Source organism: Penicillium vulpinum (genome assembly GCF_028829585.1).
Source record: "Penicillium vulpinum strain IBT 29486 chromosome Unknown utg000001l_segment0_segment0, whole genome shotgun sequence".
Classification (NCBI taxonomy): domain Eukaryota; kingdom Fungi; phylum Ascomycota; class Eurotiomycetes; order Eurotiales; family Aspergillaceae; genus Penicillium; species Penicillium vulpinum.
Genome location: NW_026643241.1, coordinates 3,814,064 through 3,837,035, shown reverse-complemented (window position 1 = coordinate 3,837,035; position 22,972 = coordinate 3,814,064). Strand labels below are relative to the sequence as shown.

At 48.1% G+C, this 22,972-nt stretch overlaps 6 protein-coding genes across 6 annotated transcripts; 3 read left to right on the top strand and 3 right to left on the bottom strand.

Annotated features, from left to right (window-relative positions):
* Position 1: 1 nt before the first annotated feature.
* On the bottom strand, positions 2-4,968 carry N7479_001379 (kinesin-3 motor protein uncA; the record flags this gene model as incomplete). The annotated part of the gene is made up of 2 exons (XM_057249076.1): positions 2-4,839; positions 4,905-4,968. The coding sequence occupies 2 exons, from the start codon at positions 4,966-4,968 to the stop codon at positions 2-4; spliced, it is 4,902 nt and encodes a 1,633-aa protein (XP_057113508.1).
* Positions 4,969-5,937: 969 nt separating this feature from the next.
* On the top strand, positions 5,938-6,450 carry N7479_001378 (uncharacterized protein; the record flags this gene model as incomplete). Its single annotated transcript, XM_057249075.1, has 3 exons — positions 5,938-6,105; positions 6,148-6,158; positions 6,372-6,450. The coding sequence occupies 3 exons, from the start codon at positions 5,938-5,940 to the stop codon at positions 6,448-6,450; spliced, it is 258 nt and encodes an 85-aa protein (XP_057113507.1).
* Positions 6,451-11,487: 5,037 nt separating this feature from the next.
* hapB (CCAAT-binding transcription factor subunit HAPB) lies at positions 11,488-12,573 on the top strand (the record flags this gene model as incomplete). Its single annotated transcript, XM_057249074.1, has 1 exon — positions 11,488-12,573. One exon carries the CDS (start codon positions 11,488-11,490, stop codon positions 12,571-12,573), a length of 1,086 nt encoding a protein of 361 aa, XP_057113506.1.
* Positions 12,574-15,113: 2,540 nt separating this feature from the next.
* Positions 15,114-15,935, bottom strand: N7479_001376 (uncharacterized protein; the record flags this gene model as incomplete). The annotated part of the gene is made up of 1 exon (XM_057249073.1): positions 15,114-15,935. One exon carries the CDS (start codon positions 15,933-15,935, stop codon positions 15,114-15,116), a length of 822 nt encoding a protein of 273 aa, XP_057113505.1.
* Positions 15,936-17,746: 1,811 nt separating this feature from the next.
* N7479_001375 (putative arsenite resistance protein Ars2) lies at positions 17,747-20,566 on the top strand (the record flags this gene model as incomplete). Its single annotated transcript, XM_057249072.1, has 3 exons — positions 17,747-17,846; positions 17,904-19,936; positions 19,988-20,566. 3 exons carry the CDS (start codon positions 17,747-17,749, stop codon positions 20,564-20,566), a joined length of 2,712 nt encoding a protein of 903 aa, XP_057113504.1.
* A 373-nt stretch (positions 20,567-20,939) lies between these two features.
* Positions 20,940-22,334, bottom strand: N7479_001374 (uncharacterized protein; the record flags this gene model as incomplete). Its single annotated transcript, XM_057249071.1, has 1 exon — positions 20,940-22,334. One exon carries the CDS (start codon positions 22,332-22,334, stop codon positions 20,940-20,942), a length of 1,395 nt encoding a protein of 464 aa, XP_057113503.1.
* Positions 22,335-22,972: the final 638 nt, after the last annotated feature.

Below are 22,972 nucleotides of genomic sequence, written 5' to 3'. Positions count from 1 at the left end.
ATTAGACGCCATTTGCGGGAGCTCGGGGGCTGTTGCTGTTGAAGTAGCTCTCGTCTATCTTCAAGATCCATTCCACCTTTTGTGCCTCAGTTCGAGTGGCGAAGAGGAAGGTGTTCTGGGTTCCATAGACCGCGAACACATTAGGCCGTCCCTTAGCAGACAGCGAACGGTCGGATCCAGCTCCTGAGCCGTCTAGCAGTCTTGCGAAGTCGGGCGCATGGTCGACACGCGCATTACGGAGGTTGATAGCGTTGATCTCGTCTCCCTCTGGGACCGAGTAGATGTGGAGGTACGGCCGGCGGAGCTCCACGAAACGACGCACCCAAACGTTGTTGGTATCATCGGGCGTAAGAACGTAGCCCGTTTTTAAGGCGTCGGGGGCTTTGGGAAGTGTTTGGATGGTGGCTATGAAGCGAGGCTTGAGGGAAAGTTTGTCAGAGAGGCCGTTGGTATCCGAGTTTTGTATGTGCGCCGCTCCGTCTGAAGGGGGTTCGGTATTACTTCGGACAAGGATTGCCTCTGTTGGGTCCTGCTTGAGCGACCACAGCTCAAGATACTTCCGTAGAAGCTTGGATTTGCGTTCATTCAGATCGGCGCCACGCATTGGAGTTGACCTTCCAGTACGAGGTAGCGATGGAATGAGACAACCCGCGCTGAGAGCACCTCGGGCAGCATGAAGTTCTGCGGCACGCTGCCGGCGCTTGCGGTTGGCAATGTAGTCTCGTACCAGAGAAACTTTTCGAGGAGCCCAAGTGTTTAAAAGTTCCTCGCCTTTCACATAGTCATTTTGGGTGTTCATACGCCATAGATCAGCAGCGCGCTTAGCTGAAATGGGCCGAATAACTAATGAGTACATGCGAGTCGTCGAGTGTACAACACGAATCGAGTTCCAGAATTGCTTGAACATCGACTGCTGGCGGACGTAGGTACGGCCTTGTATCTGAATTGTCTGATCTGCCTCGAAAACAACTGGGTTCTGTAAACGACTGGATACAAGATCCCAACGGACAGTCACTTGGACCCGATATTTTTCTGCCGTCACTCGGTCAAGCAACAGAGAGCCATGTAAACTTGAGTCCCACTGGCCGACAATTGTGACATGAGAGGTTCCATCGGCATTATCCCTGACCGTGGGTTCTTGAACAAACTTCAAGGGGACATCAGGAGTCTGGAAGTCCTGATCTGGGATCTTGCCCCAGGGATCGAGGAGGCGGACAGAACCAACGCGGATGTTGTTGATATCATCCCATGGAAGACTTTCTGTTGAACTGTACGTAATGTTGACCGATATGCGGCGCTGCAATCCTTGATGAAGCTGGGATGTCCCGGCATCGAGACTGCTGCTCTGAACAACCTCCACGGGGAGGTATTCACCAGATTCTGCCATTTCGAGTATTTGAATCCTCGCAAAGACATCATGACGTTCTTCTGAGTAAAATTCTGATTCTGGGATTCGAGGAGCAGTTCGTTTCTGCGGTAAAGGCTCCGCTGAGTCACGCATATCGTCCCAACTAAGAAGCTTGTCAAGATGAACCGATGTCACACCAGCATAAACACAGACTTTCAATGCAGCTGTCCGTGGACTTGACAGCGGTAAGCTCATGCTGTGCACACTCTCAAATCGAACCGGTCCTTCCTCAAATCCTTTGATCATCTGAGTTGTAGTTGCGCCTCCTTCCTCTGAGATACCTGGCACAAATAACTGCGCATGTACATCAGTTCCTTCCCACTCTGCGAACCCAATCATGTCCCGCATGACAACATTAAATTTCAGGGTTGAAGAGGGCGCCTGCGCAGAGGATGGTTCGAGGGAGAGGCGAACGATTCCGATGACACTCTGGGTGTATGGCGAGGTTATCTCAACGGAAAAGTCTTGGACACGGGTTTCAAAAACAGCCGTTAGTGGAATGTCGGCATCACCGATAAGAGAATACTGGGGTGAGCAAGGTTCAGAGAATGGATTATCAAGTTTGAAATGTTGGATGTAGTCGGGACGGTCAATATATTGGTGTAATTGCCGCATGGCTTGAACGCGGCGCTGGAGCTTTTCAATCGACCACAAGTGAATCACGGACTGTTTGAAGTCGATAACTCGAACACCGACACAGGGCTTCTTGGCCTCATCAAGCAGGATGTCTTCATCGCCGGAAATTCCGTTCAGCACAAGATCATAAGATGACTCCATATTGTGACCATGGTCGACAATGGCAAATTGGAAAACCACATGCTTGTCCATGATATGGCTCATAATTTGTGCTTCTTTCAGAAGAGAGGCATGTTGCAAAATCTTCTCCGCCATTCGGACGTAATTTCGCTGGGACCAGTGCCTGTACACTGAGCGTGCGACCTCAAGTTCACGTTCATCCAACTTGGCGAACCCATTCTCGAAGATTTGAGGAACTGGCTTACCCATATCTCGGATGTGGCTTTCAAATGTCTCCTTTTGTTTGCGCAGTTGCTCTTCGAATTCTTCCTTAGCTGTCCGCAGTGCGTACTCCATTCGCTCTTTCTCAGTGCGTAGCTCGGGTGAGTCTGGATCAGACGAAGCCCCCACGGTCTTGAGTTTTTCTTGGAACTCTTCCTTGCGACGATCCAGCTGCCGCTGCATATCTTGACGAGCCTGATTGAGTGATGCGACGCCATTGATTTCATCATCGTCATTCTGTCGGGGCGTGCTTGGCATGGTTATAGCAGTGTCTAGAGAAAAGTTGTCGAGGGTACCGTTGGACATATACTTGTCTCTAATCGGGAAGGAGCTTATAGAGTCGGAATCTTCCTCTTCCGGAAGTCCACGCCGTTCAGCTCGAACCTTCTGTACATCCTCTAGAAGTGTATCCAGTTCATCGTCAGGCAAATTAGAAATCTGATCAGGTCCAACCATAGCATTGACAGCTTCTCTGCGTGCTAAGAACCAGTCTGTCTCACGGCTACGCTGTGAAGGCATGGGTGAATCTGCCCTGGTTGAATCGCCATCCATGTCAGATCCTGTCTTGCTCAGATTTCGATCATGGGTTTTATTTGGCGCCGGCGATCCAAGCTGGCTTGTAGTGACTGAATGGCGGAGTAAACTCTGCTCGACCCGTTCAGCTCTGGCTTCTTGGGGATGATTGAAACGGAAAATATGAAAATCACCAAGGATAATTCGGAAACCACTCTTGAGTCGAGTAGGCTTATCAACTCGCATACCGTTCACCATAATAGCAGCACCTTCGGCGGGGACAATAGTCACAACATTATCCGCATTCTCAAAAGTGCAGTGCTTCTCAAGGATCTTGGACCCGTTCAATCGGATCTCAACAGTTTGATTTTGATCCACATGGCCAACCGTGGTGGTGCCGGGTTTGATATTGTAAACCAAACATTCCGCAAGAAGGGGATCGTCGCTGAGGTTGACCAAATGAGGCATCTTCTTTGGCGTGCTCATTCCAATGAAGCCCTTTTCAATGTTAATTCCCAATTCTTCTAAAGCTGCTTCACGTTCCTTGTGGATAAGCTCTGTATTCTGCAGCTTCTCCTCCCAAGTCTGGTTAAGGTCTTTGTAGAGCTTCTCGCTCTGGTTCAGCTGTTCTACAATCTCCGCTTTGCTGACCTGGGTGACGGTTCCATCCGGCTGTTGGATGGAGACCATCTGTTTCTCCAGTGGTGTATCTGGAGGATAGTACTCCTGGGGGACTCCACCTATGGCGCCAGCTGCTCCTCCCGGTGCGACTCCGCCTCCAAGTTTTGCTCGGAGCTGTGCCAGCTCCTCTTTGAGTTCGCGAATCATGCGTGCATTTGGATCTTCGTTCACAACAGCATGGTTCTTGATTCGTTTCGCTGAATCGGCGTACCGCAGAGTACCAAGAGTTTCGTCAAAGTTAATATCTGCAGGAGAGATTGCTGCGATCATGGAAGTCATGGAATTTCCACCCAGAGAATCCTTCAGCAACCATGTCAGAATTGAATCACGATATGGTACCATGGATGCATTCTTCTTCTTGCCGGCAGCAGTCTTACCAGCAGAGACATCAGCAAGCGCAGCAATCACACGACCAAGTGTTGACAACGAGCGATTGATCTCCGCACCTTCCTTCAATCGTGCGCCGGTGGCTCCAGTCGAGTTAGCTCTTTCTGAACCAGCCAAATCAACCAAACTGATTTTCGACACCTTCTCGGTATCCATCGAAGTCTCTTTATCGTGTCTCTTTTGCGTCAGAGTCAAGGTAAAAACGGCATGTGATCGACTTGAGGTTTCGTTCATGTTGGTCGCGGCTACCGTTCGGGCTTTGTTACCCTCGTCCATCAGGTTCTCAATTTCTTCGAAAGATCCGACGACAAGTTTGGCCAGATCCTCGACATATGGACCCGTTGACGGATGTTCACGTACTTTCAGATTGCCTTTGTTTGACGGGTTGAGCAAATCTCGTACCCGCTCGTTATAGATTTCGAGGTATGACACCTCAACGGTGCAATTCAAACACTTGTCCTCCTGAATTGCATTTATACGCTCAAACATTGACCGGCAAATCCGTGGAGTGACACCGTATTCTTTGCCATAACCCATCATGGAGTAAGATTTTCCTGAACCGGTCTGGCCATAAGCGAAGATACAATTGTTGTAACCCCCAAAGGCATTGTCCAGAAGCGGAGAACCTAGGTCGTCGAAGAGGTCATTTTGGTCGGCGTAGTTTGATGAACTCTTATCAAACGACCAATATGATCGGTCAAAGGCGAAAACCTTGTTCCCTTCAACAGCGCCCTTCCCACCCTTCCGTGATTTATCTTCTGCGCCGGGTGGAGGAGTGAGTACGGTCTGGTTTCCTTTCATCGACACAATACATTTTGCGCCTCGCTCGATCTCTGTAGAAAGACAGACCAGTTAGCCTAAATCCCAAGGGAGAACCCCTCTCGTGATATCTACTCACCTCGACTATTGAAAGGCCGCACCCGCACCACCACCTTAATATTTCCACCGCCGCCTGGAGCCATCTTTGCTCTCTAACCCATGCAATGGGGATTTTTATTAACAAGGGATGTATATGAAAACCGGAGTCCGGACCTGGGATGCAAGTGGTGACAGGGGTACACCGATGCGCGAACTCCGCGAGGAGCGCGGCTTGAAGTTGAAGGTATGTCGCAGGGGAATGAGTGTAGAGTTGGATGCAGCTAAATAGCTGATTTTTTGGGAGTGGTTCGTAGCGAGATTCGAGACCGTGGGTGTCAACAAAGACGTCATGTATCGGTCCAATATTGATGTTGCGCGTCTGCGATGTTTTTTTTTTTTGCGGGGGAGGTTTGATGATGTGCGGGGACGCTGGACCTTGCAGCGTTGAAAGTTGACCACCAAAGAAAACCAGCCACAGAGTCGGTTTTCTCGAGGCACAAAGCAAAACAAAATGCGATTCTGGTCGAGTCAACAACAATGCGGAAAAGCCACTTTGGTCCGGGGGGTGATGCTGAGTAAGCGCTCCACCTGTCCATGGGTCCACGGACTGTAAGGGGCTGGAGTCTTGGGATTGTCGTTTATTGTACTCCGTATGGAGTATGTCTCTCGGTCTATGAAGGGGCTTGTCCTGAATAACTATGTTATAATCATGGTTGCTGTTGTGTTAATTATATTTTGGCCCAACCACAGAATATAGTTATACTACTTCATACATACTTATTCCGCCCATATTTACATCAATGTGGGCGAGAATAGAGTTATGAAGAGGTCCAGGCCGTATCTAGATGGCTTCTAAGTTTTTTTTTTCTATGGCATATAAACGTCCGTAGGTGACCTCACCAAGACGCTTGCCTGTCTTTCTAGATGCATCTTATCAGGTATTATTCTCTTCTCTGACAGTCTGCGCCGACCTTTGACTTCCTTCATCGATCATTTCACTGAAATATGGGTCATAGACACCCATGTTGAGGTACTTGTGAAGCTATGGTCATGGTGTAATGTATTATTAGACAATGAAATCAAAGCTATCAATACCTTTCAAGTCTCATGATATCCTCGGTGAAGAGGTCAATACTATGAACTCAAAGTACCAGGCCCTTCTACAAAGACTAACAATGGTTTCAACAACAGTCCATCAGCTATTAAACGGGGACTTTCTCTTGGACTATCTCTTGGCCTCGGTATCCCTTTAACCGTAGCTGCGATTTTCTTGTGTACTCTAGATTCGTCACAGGTATGATTTCTCAAGACTCTCACTTGATAAAGATGTTCAACGCGCTATATTCTACTAGATATTCATATATACCACAACACATGAGTAACGAGGAAGCTGAAATATATATCAAAATACACAAGGCGACCCGGCGGAGTGAGATCTCCTCTAGTGCAACTACCTATGATTGTGTTCTGATTATTAAACTTTTGATCAGAAACTCTCACTGGGAAGCTCTGCGGAAGTCTTTGGTTTCGAAAAGAAACAGGACATTCCGGAGGTCTATGTCATGGACAACACACCCACGAACTAACACATCACCCACACATGGTAAAATTTGGGTTCAGAATGAAAGGTATTAATAAGTGTATGGCTCATAGCATCATGAACAGCTTGGAGTGAAGGACCTATTACTTGATTACCTAGCTATATAGCTTGATTTATCCATGGATACAAATCTAGCCAGTTACCAATCGATTGCTTCTCCCTTCAAAGTACCATAGTCCCACCTTCAATGTCTCCTTGTTCCTTTGCGTCTCTTAATTTTGCATGGAAATTATAGCATGATCCGTATACTAGTTATGTAACCTTGGCCAGGTTATACTGTAATCAGGACACAACCTTGTATCCAGATTCGGACGCGGCCTTGTCTTTCTATACTTTTTATATCCGATATCATCGATTCTCCTTTTTTTTTCTAGCCTTGATCTCGCATACGATGGCTGTTCCTCTCAAGTCATATTAAAATTACTCACCCATATCGCCCTAAACAGAGTCGAATCGAAGTATTCGGAACATTCCTTTCATCCAAAAAATTGGCACACGTTTTCCCAAATCTCCACAATTGCACTCGACGTGGGCCCAATTATTGTCATTTCTATCGGGATAGGAATCCCCGTCACCATCGCGTTGATAATACTAGTCGTGACATATGCCAACCGCAGGTAAGTGTCTGAACTTCTCTTCTTCATGAAGCTTACTAACAATGTCTATCCATTTAGACATCCAAAGATGCCTACAGTTGATCAGGTAGAATCTACACAAGACTAGCTCAATATATATCATGCAATCCGCCCACGTATTAGTCGCCCTTCCAGGCTATTTTTTATCTATTATTGTTGACAGATGCCTTGCAGTTTCCCTTACGGAGAAGATCCGCAGTATCTTGGAGGCGCTGAGGCTAGTTAAGAAGCCAATAATCCAGGAGGTCTATGTGATGGAGAATGGGACCAAGGTCTCAAAGTGATACTATGGCCACTAGAGTTGACCATTTAGCTGTATAAAGGGGCAAACAGATATGGACTCCGCATAGGCGACCTTTGGCGCTTTAGCAACTCTTAGGGCGGATGACTTTTCGCTTATTGATGTAGCCACTAGCTCACTATCGATATTCTTGTCTTGTTGTGATCGACATCTCTGATATACTTCGTATCCGCATTGGTATTCTATACCTATCGCGCGCCAGTCGGCGAGCAGCTCTCTTGTTTTGATTTTTGTCATCATGCTTTATCTAATATTTACCCAAAACGAGCGCATATTGTACCAAATAACTCGATCACTTAAGATGAGGTCAAAGCCCTGAAGTCTCAGAATGATAGGACGACCACACTCCGATGTACTCTCTCTATGCAGGGAACTCTCTAGGATTTACTTTGATTAGCATTGAATTTAGTGGAAGATAGCCGACTTGTTACTGGACAAATTTTGCTAATTTGCGAGGTAGTTATATATTTCAATGCGTGTTATGATACATGACTCTCATATATATTCCCAATAAGGAATGCGGTTGTTATAATACAAAAGCCGCGAATATCGGTCGGAATCAGTCAAAAAAATATAATAGGGAATTTCTCAGTAATATTATCTTATCCACGTAAAATTTCCGTATAAAGTACAAATGGAAACTCGAAGGTGAAGGTCCGTATGTTGTAGTCAAGCGGTCAAGCTTCTTACACGTGGTGGGTTTCATCGTCCGGAGATCGGTCCCATCCGTCCCTGCGAATCGGGGTTATCATCTGCGCTGAATGGCCCATGAGAAGCTACTAAAGTTGAGTAGAATGCACGTGGGGATTAACCTGATAGTATAGAAAGTAAGTATACTTTGTATGTATATCTTGTACCTTTTTCTTTGAATTGCCTGATAACTGAGCTCGAGATGCGATTTGTGGGAAAAGATATCCGAGACAAAGCGAGGTGTGGATATTTGAGCCGAAGATAAAATCTACGGTGAGCAGAATTGTTTCGACCGCCAGTTTGGATGTTCAATAATAGCAACACGCTACTATAACAACGGTCTCCATACGGAGTACGGAGTATATTGTACATGTATGTCCTGGTTAATTGGATTGCGTCATGAGCTCGGCTAGAGCAAACCCTTGAATGCGCCATACGAGTACCTAGGGAGACCTCGTATTTCTTAGTGAACATCTACATAATGATACTCAAGACCTTCCTGCCTGTGCCAAATAATAAAGCCATCACTCTGGCCTGGATTACAATGTTGCCGCCCGGGGAGATGATTCCATTGCCGCCAACTAAGAGATCTCATCACACTCCTGTAAGGGCCGTAAAGTGCTGTGAATAACAGACCGTACTAAAATAAACCCTGACTTCTTTGGAGGTATTCCCCCCCCCCCCCCCCCCCCCCGAGTACATTGTACATGAGCTTTGAAGCAAGGGTCATGGATGAGATGGGACATTAGGTGGAGGAGAATTCCCTAAATAGGGCATATGGCCGAGATACGCAGTGTTCACTGAGAGTAGGAAAAAGCAAAGAAAAAGTAGAGCTCATCCTTTTGGGTATCAGAAGTGATAATCGTGATCTCGGGAGCCGAAGTCAAGCTGACGAAAAAAAGGACCTAAAAAGAAACGAGGCGAGTATTAAAATGAGGCGAGTGATAGCGTGGGCAGACATGCATCCGAAAGTGCGGTCTGATTCAATTGTTCAGATTTGGGTTTCAAGGGTAAAGCAAGATCTGGAGGAGGTTTAGTGTTTGGAATATGTTACATATATAGTAGATAGATATATGTTTTATACAAAATGAAGTTAAGAAAAAGAAGAAAAGAAACCAAAAAGAACAGAAAAGAGCATGATCGTTGAAGGTATACTTCCCGTACAAAAAAAAAAAAAAGCTAAGGCCATGCGTCATAACTCTCGGGTTGCACATGACGAGAGCTCGGGAAGACCGGATTTGTTTTATTACTGTATTGTTATATAAATACCATTGGGGGCCAGTTGGGTGACTATGAACATATATTAACCAGTAATGATAGATAATTGCATGTAATTTAATGTAATCCGATGTAATATCGCAGAAAAGGCGGCCTCAACAGCGGGGAGTAAGGCGGTCTCTCAGTCGGCAGCCAGTCAATCTCCTACAAAACTGCCCCATCCGCCCTTTTTCCTCGCCTTTCTTCCCTCTGCCTCTTCTCGTTGGTTGCCCGCCCTCTCCAGTTCATCCTCCAATCGCACAGTATCATCTCCCCCCTTTTTTACATCATTATTGGTGAAACCCTGCCTTGCATATTCTTTCTCTATTGGTCTTATTGGCCTTGATACCATAACTGGGGTAAGTTATACTTGCTTTTGCACTACAGCAAACTACAGTACTACACGCAAATTGTATGCTTTTTGCTTTCTATTGCTTTCTATTGATTTTCTTTGTTTGAATCTACCCTCTCATCTTGACATTCTCATTACTGGGTAAACACACGTCACTTTTATTTCCCATTTTTATTCTCTGATTGTATCCCCTATATCCCTACAAAGATATACCTGTACTCCTGTACTCCTGTACTGCCGGTTCTATACTTTGCGGAACTGCCCGGCTTGACATCAGTGGCTCCGGTGCCGCACAGAACCACCGCCTTCTCTCTCGTTGGCACGATTCCCTCGATCTCCCCCTCTCCCCTCCGTTGGTCAAATCATCTTCTACCCTGGGATCCCTTGATTGCTTGGGATTGGAAAGTCACCTTAACCCCGGAGATTATCCTTTCTTTTCTGCCCTACCTATTAAGGTAATTGCTAAACTCCAATCCCACGTTGCGCGCGCTTTTGCATAGCTCGTGGCAAAACAACGCGTGCTAAACCAAAACACACTTCCTCATTTCACATTTCCCTATCCTTGCTATTCCTTCTATCATTGGCTCTCCCTATTTTACCTATGCGCGCGATTGTGTTTCATATTTCTTTTCATCCAATCTGCACGCGTCCCTAGCACTTACATCTTCCCTCGTGGGTATCCGGTTGGATCTAACATATGACATATAGTCGCGCAAAGTGATTCCTCAGTTTTGGCTGGGTTTAGCTCTCAAATATTCACTTGGTCTGTTCTGCAGAATTCGATCGACAAGGTAGGTTCCCTGCATCTCAACTCCCGCTTTGCCAACGCATACATTCTCTCCTCCCAGTCCTGACCGGTCTAACCCACCCCGGATTTCCAAAAAACACACCCCCCTCTCCACTTTACCACTCTGTATTGACAGCGCATTGGTCGTTGATTCATCGATACGATTGGCTAGGATGTTAAAATGCTAATGTCGATCCATAGTGTTGGTGCGTGGAGACTTGGAGGCGCATTCTGACATCAACGCCCAGGCGTTATCTGTCGCAAGTCGAGGCTGTCAGCACCGCCCGGATTCTACGCTGGACGTGGCAGAGCAAAATCCCCTCAGGATTGTGTGAATGAGGTAGCCTGCCGACCGTGCTTGAATTATACTGCTTTGTCTTCACAACCTTCCATCAGGTTTGTTCTGACTTGACAACGCATCAAGCCGACATCTAGTTGAGGTACCCCCCGGCACCGCGCTGCACCACAGCCCAACCACGTTACACCCGACTGTGGGCGTAAACAATTTTGCACAAAAGAGTCGAAACCCTCCGCAAGCCATTCGATATTATTCTCGACACACAAGAGGTTGAACCGAAAGTTTCTGTTGAGGAAACACAGATATTGGCTGTTCACTACGCGCCTGCAATTTAAGGTACGTGCCTGGTCCCTGTTGTGTTATTTTGGTTCCCCATACCCCCACCCGCCAATCCAGTGACCGCTCGGCGATGCGCTCTGCTGACGCGAATCCCCGAGCCTGCAGACTATTTGTCGAATCATCAGTCGCCTACCCCAGCACTTGTGGTGACTCTGTCCCTCATTGCTCGCGTTCTGCGATCTCGCTTTATTACATCTACCAAACAGACGTCGCCGTCAACTTCGACATATTTGGACCTACCATCCAAAAGCAATCCTTTGGGTCTGATTGGTGATCTTAATATATTAAGTCGTCACTTTATCGATCCACTGAATAGGCGCCGCGACCTGTAGTGTGACAGGATCCACTATTACAACTCACCAGTATGGAGTACCCTCCTCAATACCAACAAGCCCATGGGCAACATCCACATGCTCCTTCTCACATCCCTGGACCTTACCAAACCGGACCACCCAACGCCGGTCCCCCGGTTGGATCGATGGCTTCACCCACCAATGCACAGGCACCCATCCAACCTCACTCGACCCACCAAAGCTCCCCTATCGTTCCGTCGCAACCTCATTACCAACAAGCACAGAATGGACCCGGAGGTGTTCACCAACAAATGAACTTTCCCCAAAGCTATGGTGTCCCTGCGCCCATGGCCCAAGGTTACGGTATTTCGCCGACGCAGGCTGCCGCAATGGCAACTGCGGCTGCGTCTGGGCAGTTCTACCCCCTTCATCAGGACTCCATGGCCGGCCAGATGCCCCAGGGTTCCCGAGCCTCGCCGCGCATGGCGAGCATGCAGATGAAGCAGGACCGTGACCCCCGATCGCCACCCCAGATGCAAAATCAGATGCCTCCGATGGGATCGCAGGTTCAGATGCCGCCAAACCAGCAACTTTCTCAACGTCGCATGAGCCATGTCGGTAGTCCCAACGTACAAAGTGCACAGCCCGTCATGAGTCATGTCGGCCGGGCCCCCATCGCTGCTCCACTTCCCCAGGCTCCCGTACAACAGAACCAGCCCTCACCTGACATGGTACCTGGCGGCAACCAGGAAGAATCGCCACTGTACGTGAATGCCAAGCAATTCCACAGAATTCTGAAGCGCCGCGTAGCGCGACAAAAGCTGGAGGAGCAACTGCGTTTGACATCCAAGGGTCGCAAGCCTTATCTGCACGAGTCACGACACAACCACGCCATGCGAAGACCGCGTGGACCCGGTGGACGTTTCCTGACTGCAGATGAAGTGGCCGCTATGGAGAAACGAGAGGAGGTAACGGGTCAGCCTGTTACTTTCGAGGACCTCAGCAAGCCGCTGCCAACCGAGAATGGTGGCGGCCAGAAGCGCAAGTCAAGTGAAGTCCACGGCGATGGCTCAAACTCTTCTAAGAAAACGAAGGTAAACACCAGCGCTGACGGAAGTGAGGGGGACTCCGGCGAGGCCTCGGATGAGGACGGCTAATCGCCCTCATTTTCATTTGTTTTTCACCTACATGACTGTGAACACAACACCACGTCTTGCTGAGGTGACTTGCGGTATTGGATTTTCTTTGTTTTTCTTTTGTCGTCACGGCTTTATGGATGGACGTCTTGGACCTTTTCTCTAGCGAGCGATGTGTATGGATCCCCCGCTTTCTATGCTCTATGCCCCATTTGATGTGCTTTTGTCTGATATGTTCTTGTCTCATGTGCTTTTGTTTTGATTTATCTTACTCCCATTTGCCCTGATGTCTGTTTATATTTTCTATGCTGGGACGATTTATTTCTTCTTCATTCCCCCTCTTGCCTATTTTATCTCATCGATCCTCTTCCTCGGTGGCTTCCTCGGTTCGTGGGAGATACCTTGTACAAGAATGACAGTTTCAAGCATCTGCACTTTCACTCCGTTGAAAGTGATATGTGGGACTGGAGAGATAGCATGCTCTCTGCTTTACTCTGTTCGAAATTGACTTGCCTGTTGGCCCTCATATTGCATGTAGGGGCTTTAAGGGCACATGGTTGTGCTTTGATATGCCACCTTATAATCTTCGACAGTTAGCAATCGGCTAAATATTCGAGCTTCACCCGGATGTGCTATCTCCATTCTGTTCCCATGGTTTTATCCACCTTTATGTTTCTATTATGAATATGCTTCTGGCAATCTCTTTCATATTCTTCTTCTATTACATCTCCGTTTCCTACCCCTCTTCCTCCTTTCATTCTGTTTCGGTGTCTCGTGTTGCGGGTTTATGGGTCTCCCTCCGGCTGGGAATTTTAGAGTGGGTCTCCATCACTGGTAAAACAGATCGGGATATCGGTTTTTCGAAAGACTGGTTTGTGCTATGAATATCATTTGAATTTGAGTACTGATAGTTTTTCTTTCCTTTTTATATTTTTTGATTAGGATCTGGCAAGATGATGCAGGGCAAGCAAGGAAATTGGATTGTAGATTTTGAAACTAGTATGGACATATTCGATTCTTATACATTCAATGTCTTGTTGTCTCGTCCTAGTCTTTATCTGTTAGTAGTACTTGCGATATCTGTATTGTAGAATTTGGGAGACTTGTATTTCTCTATTGTACACAAGGAGAAATTTCGGTTGATAACAATGTATGAGCGTACATACATGTAGTCTGTCTTGGAAAAAGCAATTTCCACGTACAATCATACATGCATACTTCACCCACCATGAATTGGTTTCTGTGATATATCAGCTGACACCGGAAATAACATGCATTGATCTTCACTGGCCCATATGTATAACATATATCTCTAGAGATGCCCATGTGGGTCGGGGCGTTTTGGCAGAGGAACAAAGGACTATCAAACAGAGCATCCCAGAACACTAAGAGTGTTTGAGCCCCTGTGTCTGATTCATTCGACATTGCCTGGGTCTGTAGGCCCAGCGATGGTCAGATGACGTGATCAGGTTTGTTTTCTTGTGTTTGCTATGTCCTTTGTTGGTGCTCATTCAATCCTCTTCTGGTTGTTAACAGGACAACTTGTGCAATCTAGATATTGTTTCGTCTGAGCTCTTGCTTGGCTTAGAGATCTGAACTTGTGCACCATCCAAACTGCTTTCTTTGAATCCAAGCCCGAGCCTTAGTTTTTCATGCATAATCTATTTCTCTCTCTCTATTTCTTATCAACATCAAGGCAATTTCCTTAGCGCAAAGGCGATAGGCTAATGAAATCCACTTACAAATATGGAGGGAAATTATAGGAACATGATGCTTCTAAGGTAGAGACTCAAAATGTCAAAGAATTACTTGGTAGAGTCTGGCACAAGAAAGAATATCCCAGTACTAGTCTCTGAATGTTCTTGGAAGTCCATTGCAAGATAAAGGACCGGGGAGTGTGGGCATAGAGAGGGTCGGTTCGGGTCGTTGGGAGTCATTTTTAGCCGAAAGGGCATGCTGGCGCGCTCTTCTGGTCTGCCAAACTCTAGACTTGTTCACGAGAGGTGGGTGGAGAGAAGGAAGGTGTGGCAAAAATGGGTGTATGGGACTGAGAGGGGAATAGATTGAAAAAGACAATAATCAGAGAAAAATATATGTATATGAGGGTGATAGGAATCAGAGATCCTGAGATATTTGCTTCCACCTGGCAAAACTGGGTGTGATGTTTGACTGTAGTGGAATGAAGAAAATAGAGAAGGAGGTAATTCATTTCCTTCTAGTAGTGCTCCTGGTTTAATTGTTGAGGCTTTTCATATTGCTTGAACATCTTGCTCTTCGATCTCAAAGCATCCAATCGACCAGTATAATAACAGTAGACGTCAAGTGCAAGACATGTCGACAACCGCATCTGGGAGACACAAAGTCATGATTGAACCCAGCGTGCAGTATCAATAGAGAGCTGCATATCAGCGTAGAGTTTCATGCCGTGAAAGCTTGCAGCTGGTTATCGAACTATGTTCATATCAAACTTTGGCACCGGCTGCCAGCAACAGGTAGATCCAAAACACGTCTGAATGAAGATTGAATGAACACTGGCCATGAACTCTGCAGTTCGCCGGCTCTCACACAGCTTCCCAATCCATGGCATCGACCATGAATCCCCAATCCGCCTCGGAGCCTGCCTCATCCCCAGTGATCTCATCCGGGCGGATGCACTTGTCAACATGCTCCCTTGCCCGAGCATATGATTCTTCTAGACCACCAAAGATATCAGAGATGATGCCCTCGAAGTCAAAGCTCGCAAGCGTCACAATGTCCTTTCTTTCGCCTTGCTTTTCTCTCTCTTCTGTGGTCAGATCTGCAGTTTTCCACCTATTCCGCAGTTCCTTAGCCTTCTGTAACTGCAGATAGACAGTGCCACCGCCAAGAACTGGGGATAGTGGAGTTGATTGCTCCCGCAATGCCTCTAGTACATTGGCGTGGTATCGATGAATACCAACAGGCCGACCGATGCCATTTCCATTACGTGGCGGTCCTCGAGGTGATGATGTCACTGAGATATTAAATACTGCCAACAAATGAACAATGGCACGTTCAAGCAGAGCATAATATTCATGGAAATCAATCTTGAACATTATTTCAGCGTGGGCGATATCCTGTGCCGATATGACATCGCTGATTTCCAGTGTTGCAAGACGGTATCCTTCAGCTAAAAATGGAAGTTTCCATCGCAGCCTGGCAACAATTTTCATAAATCGTGCCAGTTCCTCGGTTGGCGGCAGCAAACGGCCATCTTGGGGTGTGATAGTCGCCGGGCGGATGCTGCTGTTACCATCGGGATTGTGGTTATTGGAGAGCCCGTGCCGGGGAGAATTTTGACTCGCCGGGTATTGTTGTTTCCCCCCATTCCCGGGTGCCCAGCGAGAGTTGAACAGACCTGACATGGTCGTTCGATCGGAGGTAAAATGTGGCGTGTTATGCTGATGTGATTTGGCGGGCGTGGTGGTCCTGGTCAACCAATCAGCGATCAGCATGGTCCTATCAAATGTGTGTTCGTAAAGGCCTGTTGAAATAGTGAATTGAGTCCTCTTACCTTTCCACGTGTCATCTGTCGAGACCAGACCGGAATACATACATGTACATAGTATATATTACTGCATTGTGTCTCAGCTTATCACCTTCCCTCGTTCTTGTTGAGTTTTGATCAGCCTGGTGCAGTTCAGTCTATGATTGAGTACCAGACCCAAACTCCCTATGCAGCGTTTTCTGTCGAAAGGGTTAAGTGACACATATTTATGTACATATGTAAGTGTATGAGGGGAGGCTGAGCTCTAGTGAAACTGACTTTCTTTGTTTGATAATGACTAGGCAAATAGAGTCCGACTTTCTAATCCGAAATACATCTATGTTTTTCAAGGACTGAACATCATCTAGGATTGTTTTTTCCCCCTCTCTGTACACTTAGCCCCATAATAAAGAGCAGGAGCTTCTTGGCCATCTACCAGGGATTAAGCATCATACAAACCTGCTGTACAAATAGTAGTCCGTGTGATAAATCGGCAGTGCAATTGAAATCTACTCAAGTACGGAAGAAAAATATGTATGTACATATCTATAAAGAACAAGTCAAAACAAAACTGCCATATTTGGATGACTCCGTACCCCGGCGATTCATGCATGGACGTATCACTTCGTTTGCCAGCGCTAGTCAAGCGAAAAGTGACCCGGCAACCAACATAAATGCTCAGGGGCCAAGAAAAATGAAAAAAAAGTTGATAAACGGTTGAGTGGAAAGTAGTAGCACAACGCCGAAGCACACCTCCATGAAGGAAATCATCGACAATATTGAAGTTATTTGAACCTCTTAGCTATTACAGGAAGTTATACTTCGTTCACTATTGGAGTGACTAACCCTAGCTCACGTTTTTCAACTTCAACCAACTTTTCATCCCTCTTCCCCTAAAAATTACAGATTCAACTGTTGTTCAAGTTAGGGCAGGCGATTGTCATCTGGACTTGTTCCTGACAACCCGCCAATCAACAGATACCATTCATCCCCGTGACGCCATACCCTTTTAGGACAAGCGCCCCAGCTCTCTCCAGCTTCGTCCGCCTCCTCGGCTTCTTTCCTTCATCACCAACTGTCGTGTTTCGCTTCGAGGCTTCTTGTAGGTGGCCCTCTTCTTTCTCCAATTAGCTTTCTGTTCATTCTTTGGCTTTCTCCCTTGCCCCTTCTCTTTCTACCATCCTATCCTCTGACCCTGCTTTTCCAATCCCCTTCTTATTTTCTTCCTTTCTAAGCCGTGGCGCCAGCTGCGCATTGCTGGATCTTGTGGGTTATGACTCCATGAATGCATAACAGCATTGGCTCTGGCCAGCCTTCTTCATAATCTCTCTTTGCTACCCGAAATCACCTGCTGCAAAGATGTTCCAACCCCCCTGCCAAGTTTCAGGGCCGACATGTCGCCAGCAGCAGTGTGTTCTTGTCTCTCTCTTTTCCCTGCACCCCTGCCTCTGTTATCCCTCGTGAACTTCCTAGCCGCCGCCATCGCTATTTCGCTCTATGAAGTTACTTGGTCTGATATTGACGAATACCGAATCTTAGCTCATCCTGCGGTTCCCGACGACTCCTTGATTCATCAACGCAGACTGTCGTGCTTGCGCTTTATCCACCTGGGCTTGAGTCCTTGGGTACATCGATACCTTGATCGCAGCTAAGGCGATAGAGTATATCTATCTCGGAAGGTTTAGAACAATGGATTCCTACGATGGGTATGGATCTCCTGGAAGGAACCGTGAATCGGATTCCTTTGCGGGACGCCCTACAGGAGAATCGTACAGACGTCGGTCGCCTGGTAAGTCTATCATTCAATCTTGTTAAAGAGAGGTGGGCGAAATTGACTTTTAACCAGTCTCCCAAGATCGACGACGCGCACGACCGCGCTCCCGCTCGCCCGTGATTGACCGGTACGAACCCTCGGAGCGTCGTTCTCACCGAGAAGACTTTTACAATAATTCTCGGGAGCATGCTGCCCGAGAACGCGAGGACCGCCGACGTGCTCCCTCGCCAACTGTGGCAAACATCGACCGCTACGTGCCTGGACAAGATGGCGCCGGTGGCGGCAATCGTCCTATCCATACCAACCCGATGCCCAACCCTCTTACACTGGATTTCCAAGTCGGATTCAATTGGTTTGCTGAGTGGTGGAGATTGGAGGAATCCGTGAACGAGGAAAAAGAGCGCGCCAAGAATGGCGGTCGTCGAGTCAAGGGAGAGCGTGAGGCGCGCGAGGATCGCGAGAAAGAACGCGCGCAAATCCAGGAAGCTTATGATACCTACAAGGTTGATCTGCAAATTCGACTGGCCAGACTGTTTGTTCAGCAGCACCGGAACGAGGAGTGGTTCAAAGAACGCTACGTTCCTGAAGTCAGAGATCCTCTTCGCGCCCGTCTGATGTCGGTTCGACAGGGTGCATATGAACAGTGGGAGCATGATATTGAAAATAACCTTTTCAAAGACTTCACTCTTGAAGGCATCTACAAGAGCGATAGCGATGGTGCCGGTGGTGTGGTCGAAAAGGAGGAAGGTGAGACTACGGCTACCGCTGAGACCATGGGAGTACTCGACCTACTTCCAGTACGTGGTGGAGACCTTCGTGACGAAGCCCTTGCGCAGCCTGCGCTCCTTATTAAAACCCTCGCACCAAACGTTAGTCGCAGCAAGATCGAGGAGTTCTGCAAAGAGCATCTCGGAGAGGAAGATGGAGGCTTCAAGGGGCTCAGCCTCAGCGACCCAAACCCCTCCAAGAAGTTCCATCGCATGGGTTGGATCATGTTGCACCCTTCTACAAACACCAGCACAGTGGAGCGGGGAGATGGACGAGACGAAGAATTCGAAAATATGGACCATGATGGAGGTGTTAACGGTGGTGTCACAACCAACCCAGCTGAGAAGGCTCTCGAGGCCGTTAATGACAAGACCATCCATGATTCTGTCCATGGTGACTTTGTTTGCCATGTTGGAGTCCATGTTCCCCCGGCTCAACCGCGCAAGAAGGCTCTTTGGGATCTGTTCTCCGCGCCTGAGCGAATTGATCGTGACCTCGAGCTGGCCAAACGTTTAACTGCCAAGTTGGACTCCGAGATGAATATCACTGTGGATGGTTTCACTAAAATCGAAGAGTATGTTGACGACCTTCGCGGCAAAGGTGAGCTCCAGCCCCCTGCTACGGGACCGGTCAGTGCCAAGAAGCAGAGAAACGGATATAGCGATGAAGGAGATGAAGGAGATGAAGGAGAGGAAGGAGATGAAGGAGAGATTGAGGAAGGCGAAGAGAAGGAAATTCTAGACGAGGAAGAAGTTGATGATGAGGAACTTGCAGTCAAGAAGAAGAAGCTGGACTTGGTTGTTGAATACCTGCGCCGGGTCTACAACTTCTGCTTCTTCTGTGTGTTTGAAAGTGACTCAGTCCATGAACTTGGCCGTAAGTGCCCTGGCGGACACCTTCGTCGTCCGCGCACCGGACTTTCCACCCAAGCCAAGGAGGTGGCCCGAGCCAGTGCTCTTGGCCAGCCATTCCCGGCGAAGAAGAAGGAACCTAGCGAGGAAGGAGAAGACCTTTCTTCGCCTGTCCAAGAGAAGCGCGGACAGCGTCATGGCTCTAAGTCTGAGCAGCAACTTCAGCGTGCTTTCAACTGGGTGAAGACCTTTGAAGACAAGTTGCTGCAGATTCTGGAGCCAGAGAATGTCGATCTCAGCAAGCTTGGCGGCAAGCCCGTTGACCAGGCGCTTGAGGATGAACTTCTGAAGTACATGAAGCAGGAAGATGACTCCAAGTACCGGTGCAAGGCGCCTGAATGTACCAAGCTCTTCAAGGCCGAAGCCTTTTGGCGCAAGCACGTCGAGAAGCGTCATACAGAGTGGTTTGAGGGCATCAAGAAAGATGTAAGTGGGCAACCATTCGACAATGATTGAGTGTACTAACAGTCCTCGTAGCTTGCATTAGTGAATGCCTATGTCTTGGACCCAGCACGCATTGCCCCATCCCGATCGGATGCCAACAGCAACGGCCACTTCCCACTCGGTGGACAAGGCCACACCGGCACTCCTCGTGGATTTAGCCTTGCCAGCATGCCCTACGCCCCCAATGGAAACATGCCTACCTTCTCTCCAGGTGGAATGCCTGGCATGATGGGTTCACACGCAGGCGGGTGGAGTGGAAACGCAATGGGACACGACGGCGGTCTGCACCAGCCCGGACCCATGCGTCGCGGACAGAACCGCAACAACCGGCCTGGCCCGTATGACCGTCGCCGATTCAACGGCAACGGCCGACTGAGTCCTCCCCGCGGTATGCCCGGCATGTATGGTGGTGGTCGTCTCCCGCCTCCTGGTGTCAGCATTCCAGCTGGTCATCCCGCAGCCAATATGGCCGCCGGCAACCCGTTCCCAGACTCCATGGGTTCCAATGGAGGTCCCATGGCGCCGCGCGAAGCCGTCCAGGGCCGCAGCCTGAAGAGCTATGAAGATCTAGATGCGGTCGACGCATCAGGCAGCGGCGAACTGCAGTACTAGTTGCCTCCCTTGATTTGATCTCACTTTTCTTATCTTTTTTATTTCCTTCCTCCAATTGGCGACCTGGCGCATCGGAGGGGACCATCGGAGAATCTGCTTCAACTTGCTCATTTATTGAACTCAATCATTTCCATTGATCTCTCCTTGTTTCTCATTATCGTCCCCAACGGAATCTTCTTCTCTTTGTCATTTCCAGCATGTACAATAACACTTCTTCTATCAAAATAAGGAATCGAAGATTCAAAATTATGAAATGACATTATTGCCATGCAATGCGTATTGGGTATAGATGTTAGTTTTATGCATAATTTACAATTTCCAACCAAATATTCAAGACTCGCTCACTCAATCCCGAAATTAAACACACCATGTCCTATGGCATCTGAATAACAACATCCTCCCCCGCATCCCGCCACTGAACACCCATCCCACGAATCCGCCGCTCACTCGCCAAGAAGAGTAGAAGGTAGACGTGCATAGCGACCTCACCCCACGCATAGACTTTAAGAGAGACGTGCATGTCAGACGAGATCGTTGACGGGGCTGGCGTCGCAGCCTCGAGAATACACCAGACGCCCCAGCCCGCGCGGCCGTCCCTGCCTACGAAGTCCGAGAGAAAGGACCAGAAGGCATGGAAGAACGGGGAGGGCCAGGATCGTAGGTTCTCTTTTGGCTTTGCGTTGGGAGTAAGACTTGTAGTTCCAGGCTTGAGGCCTGGGGTTGAGGTTGGGGTTGGGTCTGTAAGAAGATCGGGTGGATCTCGATTCTGGTGTTGGGGTGGTTCGATAGCGAAATGCATAAACCAGTAGCCCCGTTCTAGGGGGTCGAGGGGACGGGATTGGGTGGATGGTTTGTAGGTGCGTGCTGGGTTAAGGCGCTCTGTGAGCATGGATAGGGTTGGGGTTATGTGGGTAGTGAAAGGGGAAGTGGAGATTGGGGGTCTTGGGGGATGGATCTCGAAGGGTAAAGTGGAAAGAGTGATAGGATTAGGGGGGTTGGCGTTTGCAGGAATGGGAAGCGAGGGCGTAGCAGGGTGTGTGATGGATTCACCTGGGCGTTCTTCGTCTTGAGCTGAGCTGGATATTTCGATGGGGGTTTGTGGGAAACTAGTGGGGTTGTTCTGGAAGAGGGTCACGCTATGAGATACAGCGGGCTGGTTCGCTGGAGGAGTTGGAATTGGTGTTTCATGTGCAATTAAAACCGGGTTCGCCGGATCAGGCGAGGCCGGGGCTGTGCGACGTCGTTTACGAGGTGGAGGTGGAGCAAGCTGTGATGGAGGCGATAGTGCTGCATAAGATGTCTCGGCATGGACTAGTCCCTGGGCGATCTCTGGCTGGGAATCTGGAATGACACTGATTAGACTCCCGAGGGAGTCTCGGGAGTCTGAATGATTTGAGATGATATGCTCGCGTGGAGTGACGCCATCCCTTTCAAGGACCGAAAGAGGATCCGAAGATAGGGTGATGTATGCGGGCCGTAACGCCTCCCGCAATATTGGCAAAGCCTCGTGTTGAGTCGTCCAAGGCACCGAGGAATGCACGGCGGCATCGGCGGAGAAGGGATGCGGGTGATCTCGATCGGGACCTGGAGAATTGCTCTCCATCAGTGGCTGGCGTGACGCACACTGGAATTCCAGAATAGCGGCAACCTGGGCCCAATAGCGTGCATCATCTTGAGCGGTACTCGCGGCGCCAATGTGCACTAGAATCTCGTGAGAGTCGGGGATCTGGATCTCGTAGATGTCCATTTTTTCCCTAGAAGCGCCCATTGTGATACTCCGTATTAGGTGGGCATTAATGGGATCAGGGCAGACGCCCAATGATCGTATTATTTGTCAAAGTCAAGGATATCCCCGATCTCTCGAATATAGGAGGAGACTATTGGATGCATCATGGAAGGTCTCCAGTGGCTGTTGGACGAATATGATTGGTCAGCATGTTCGACTGATCACACCTATAAACCTTGCATGTACCTGATACTTGCATGGTACTTGCCTTGTGGCGCTAAAGTGGCTGTTAGAGACTGTACCACCCATGTACTGTCCATGTGGTAGGAGTTCCCACTCTTCACCAAACGCTGCAAAGTCCAAGTGTTGATTAATTTTTTCCCCCTCTGTTTTCTGCCTATTCTTGTATGTTTTTCAAATGTTTTTCAAATGTTTTTCATGTATATTCCAGGCTATACCGGGTTATACCAATTCTGTGTGTTTTATATCTAGTCTCTAGGTATCTATATATTACTCTCTACGGGGTTGACCGTTTGATTTGCAGTGGAGCCCCTAAGACAGATCGAACGCCTTTTCTATTTCATAAATCAATTAAGAATATAAGAAAATAAAAAGTAATTTAAAAAAATGAAACGAAATAAAACAGCTGACAAGTTAAAAAAAAAGGAGTTGTACAAAAA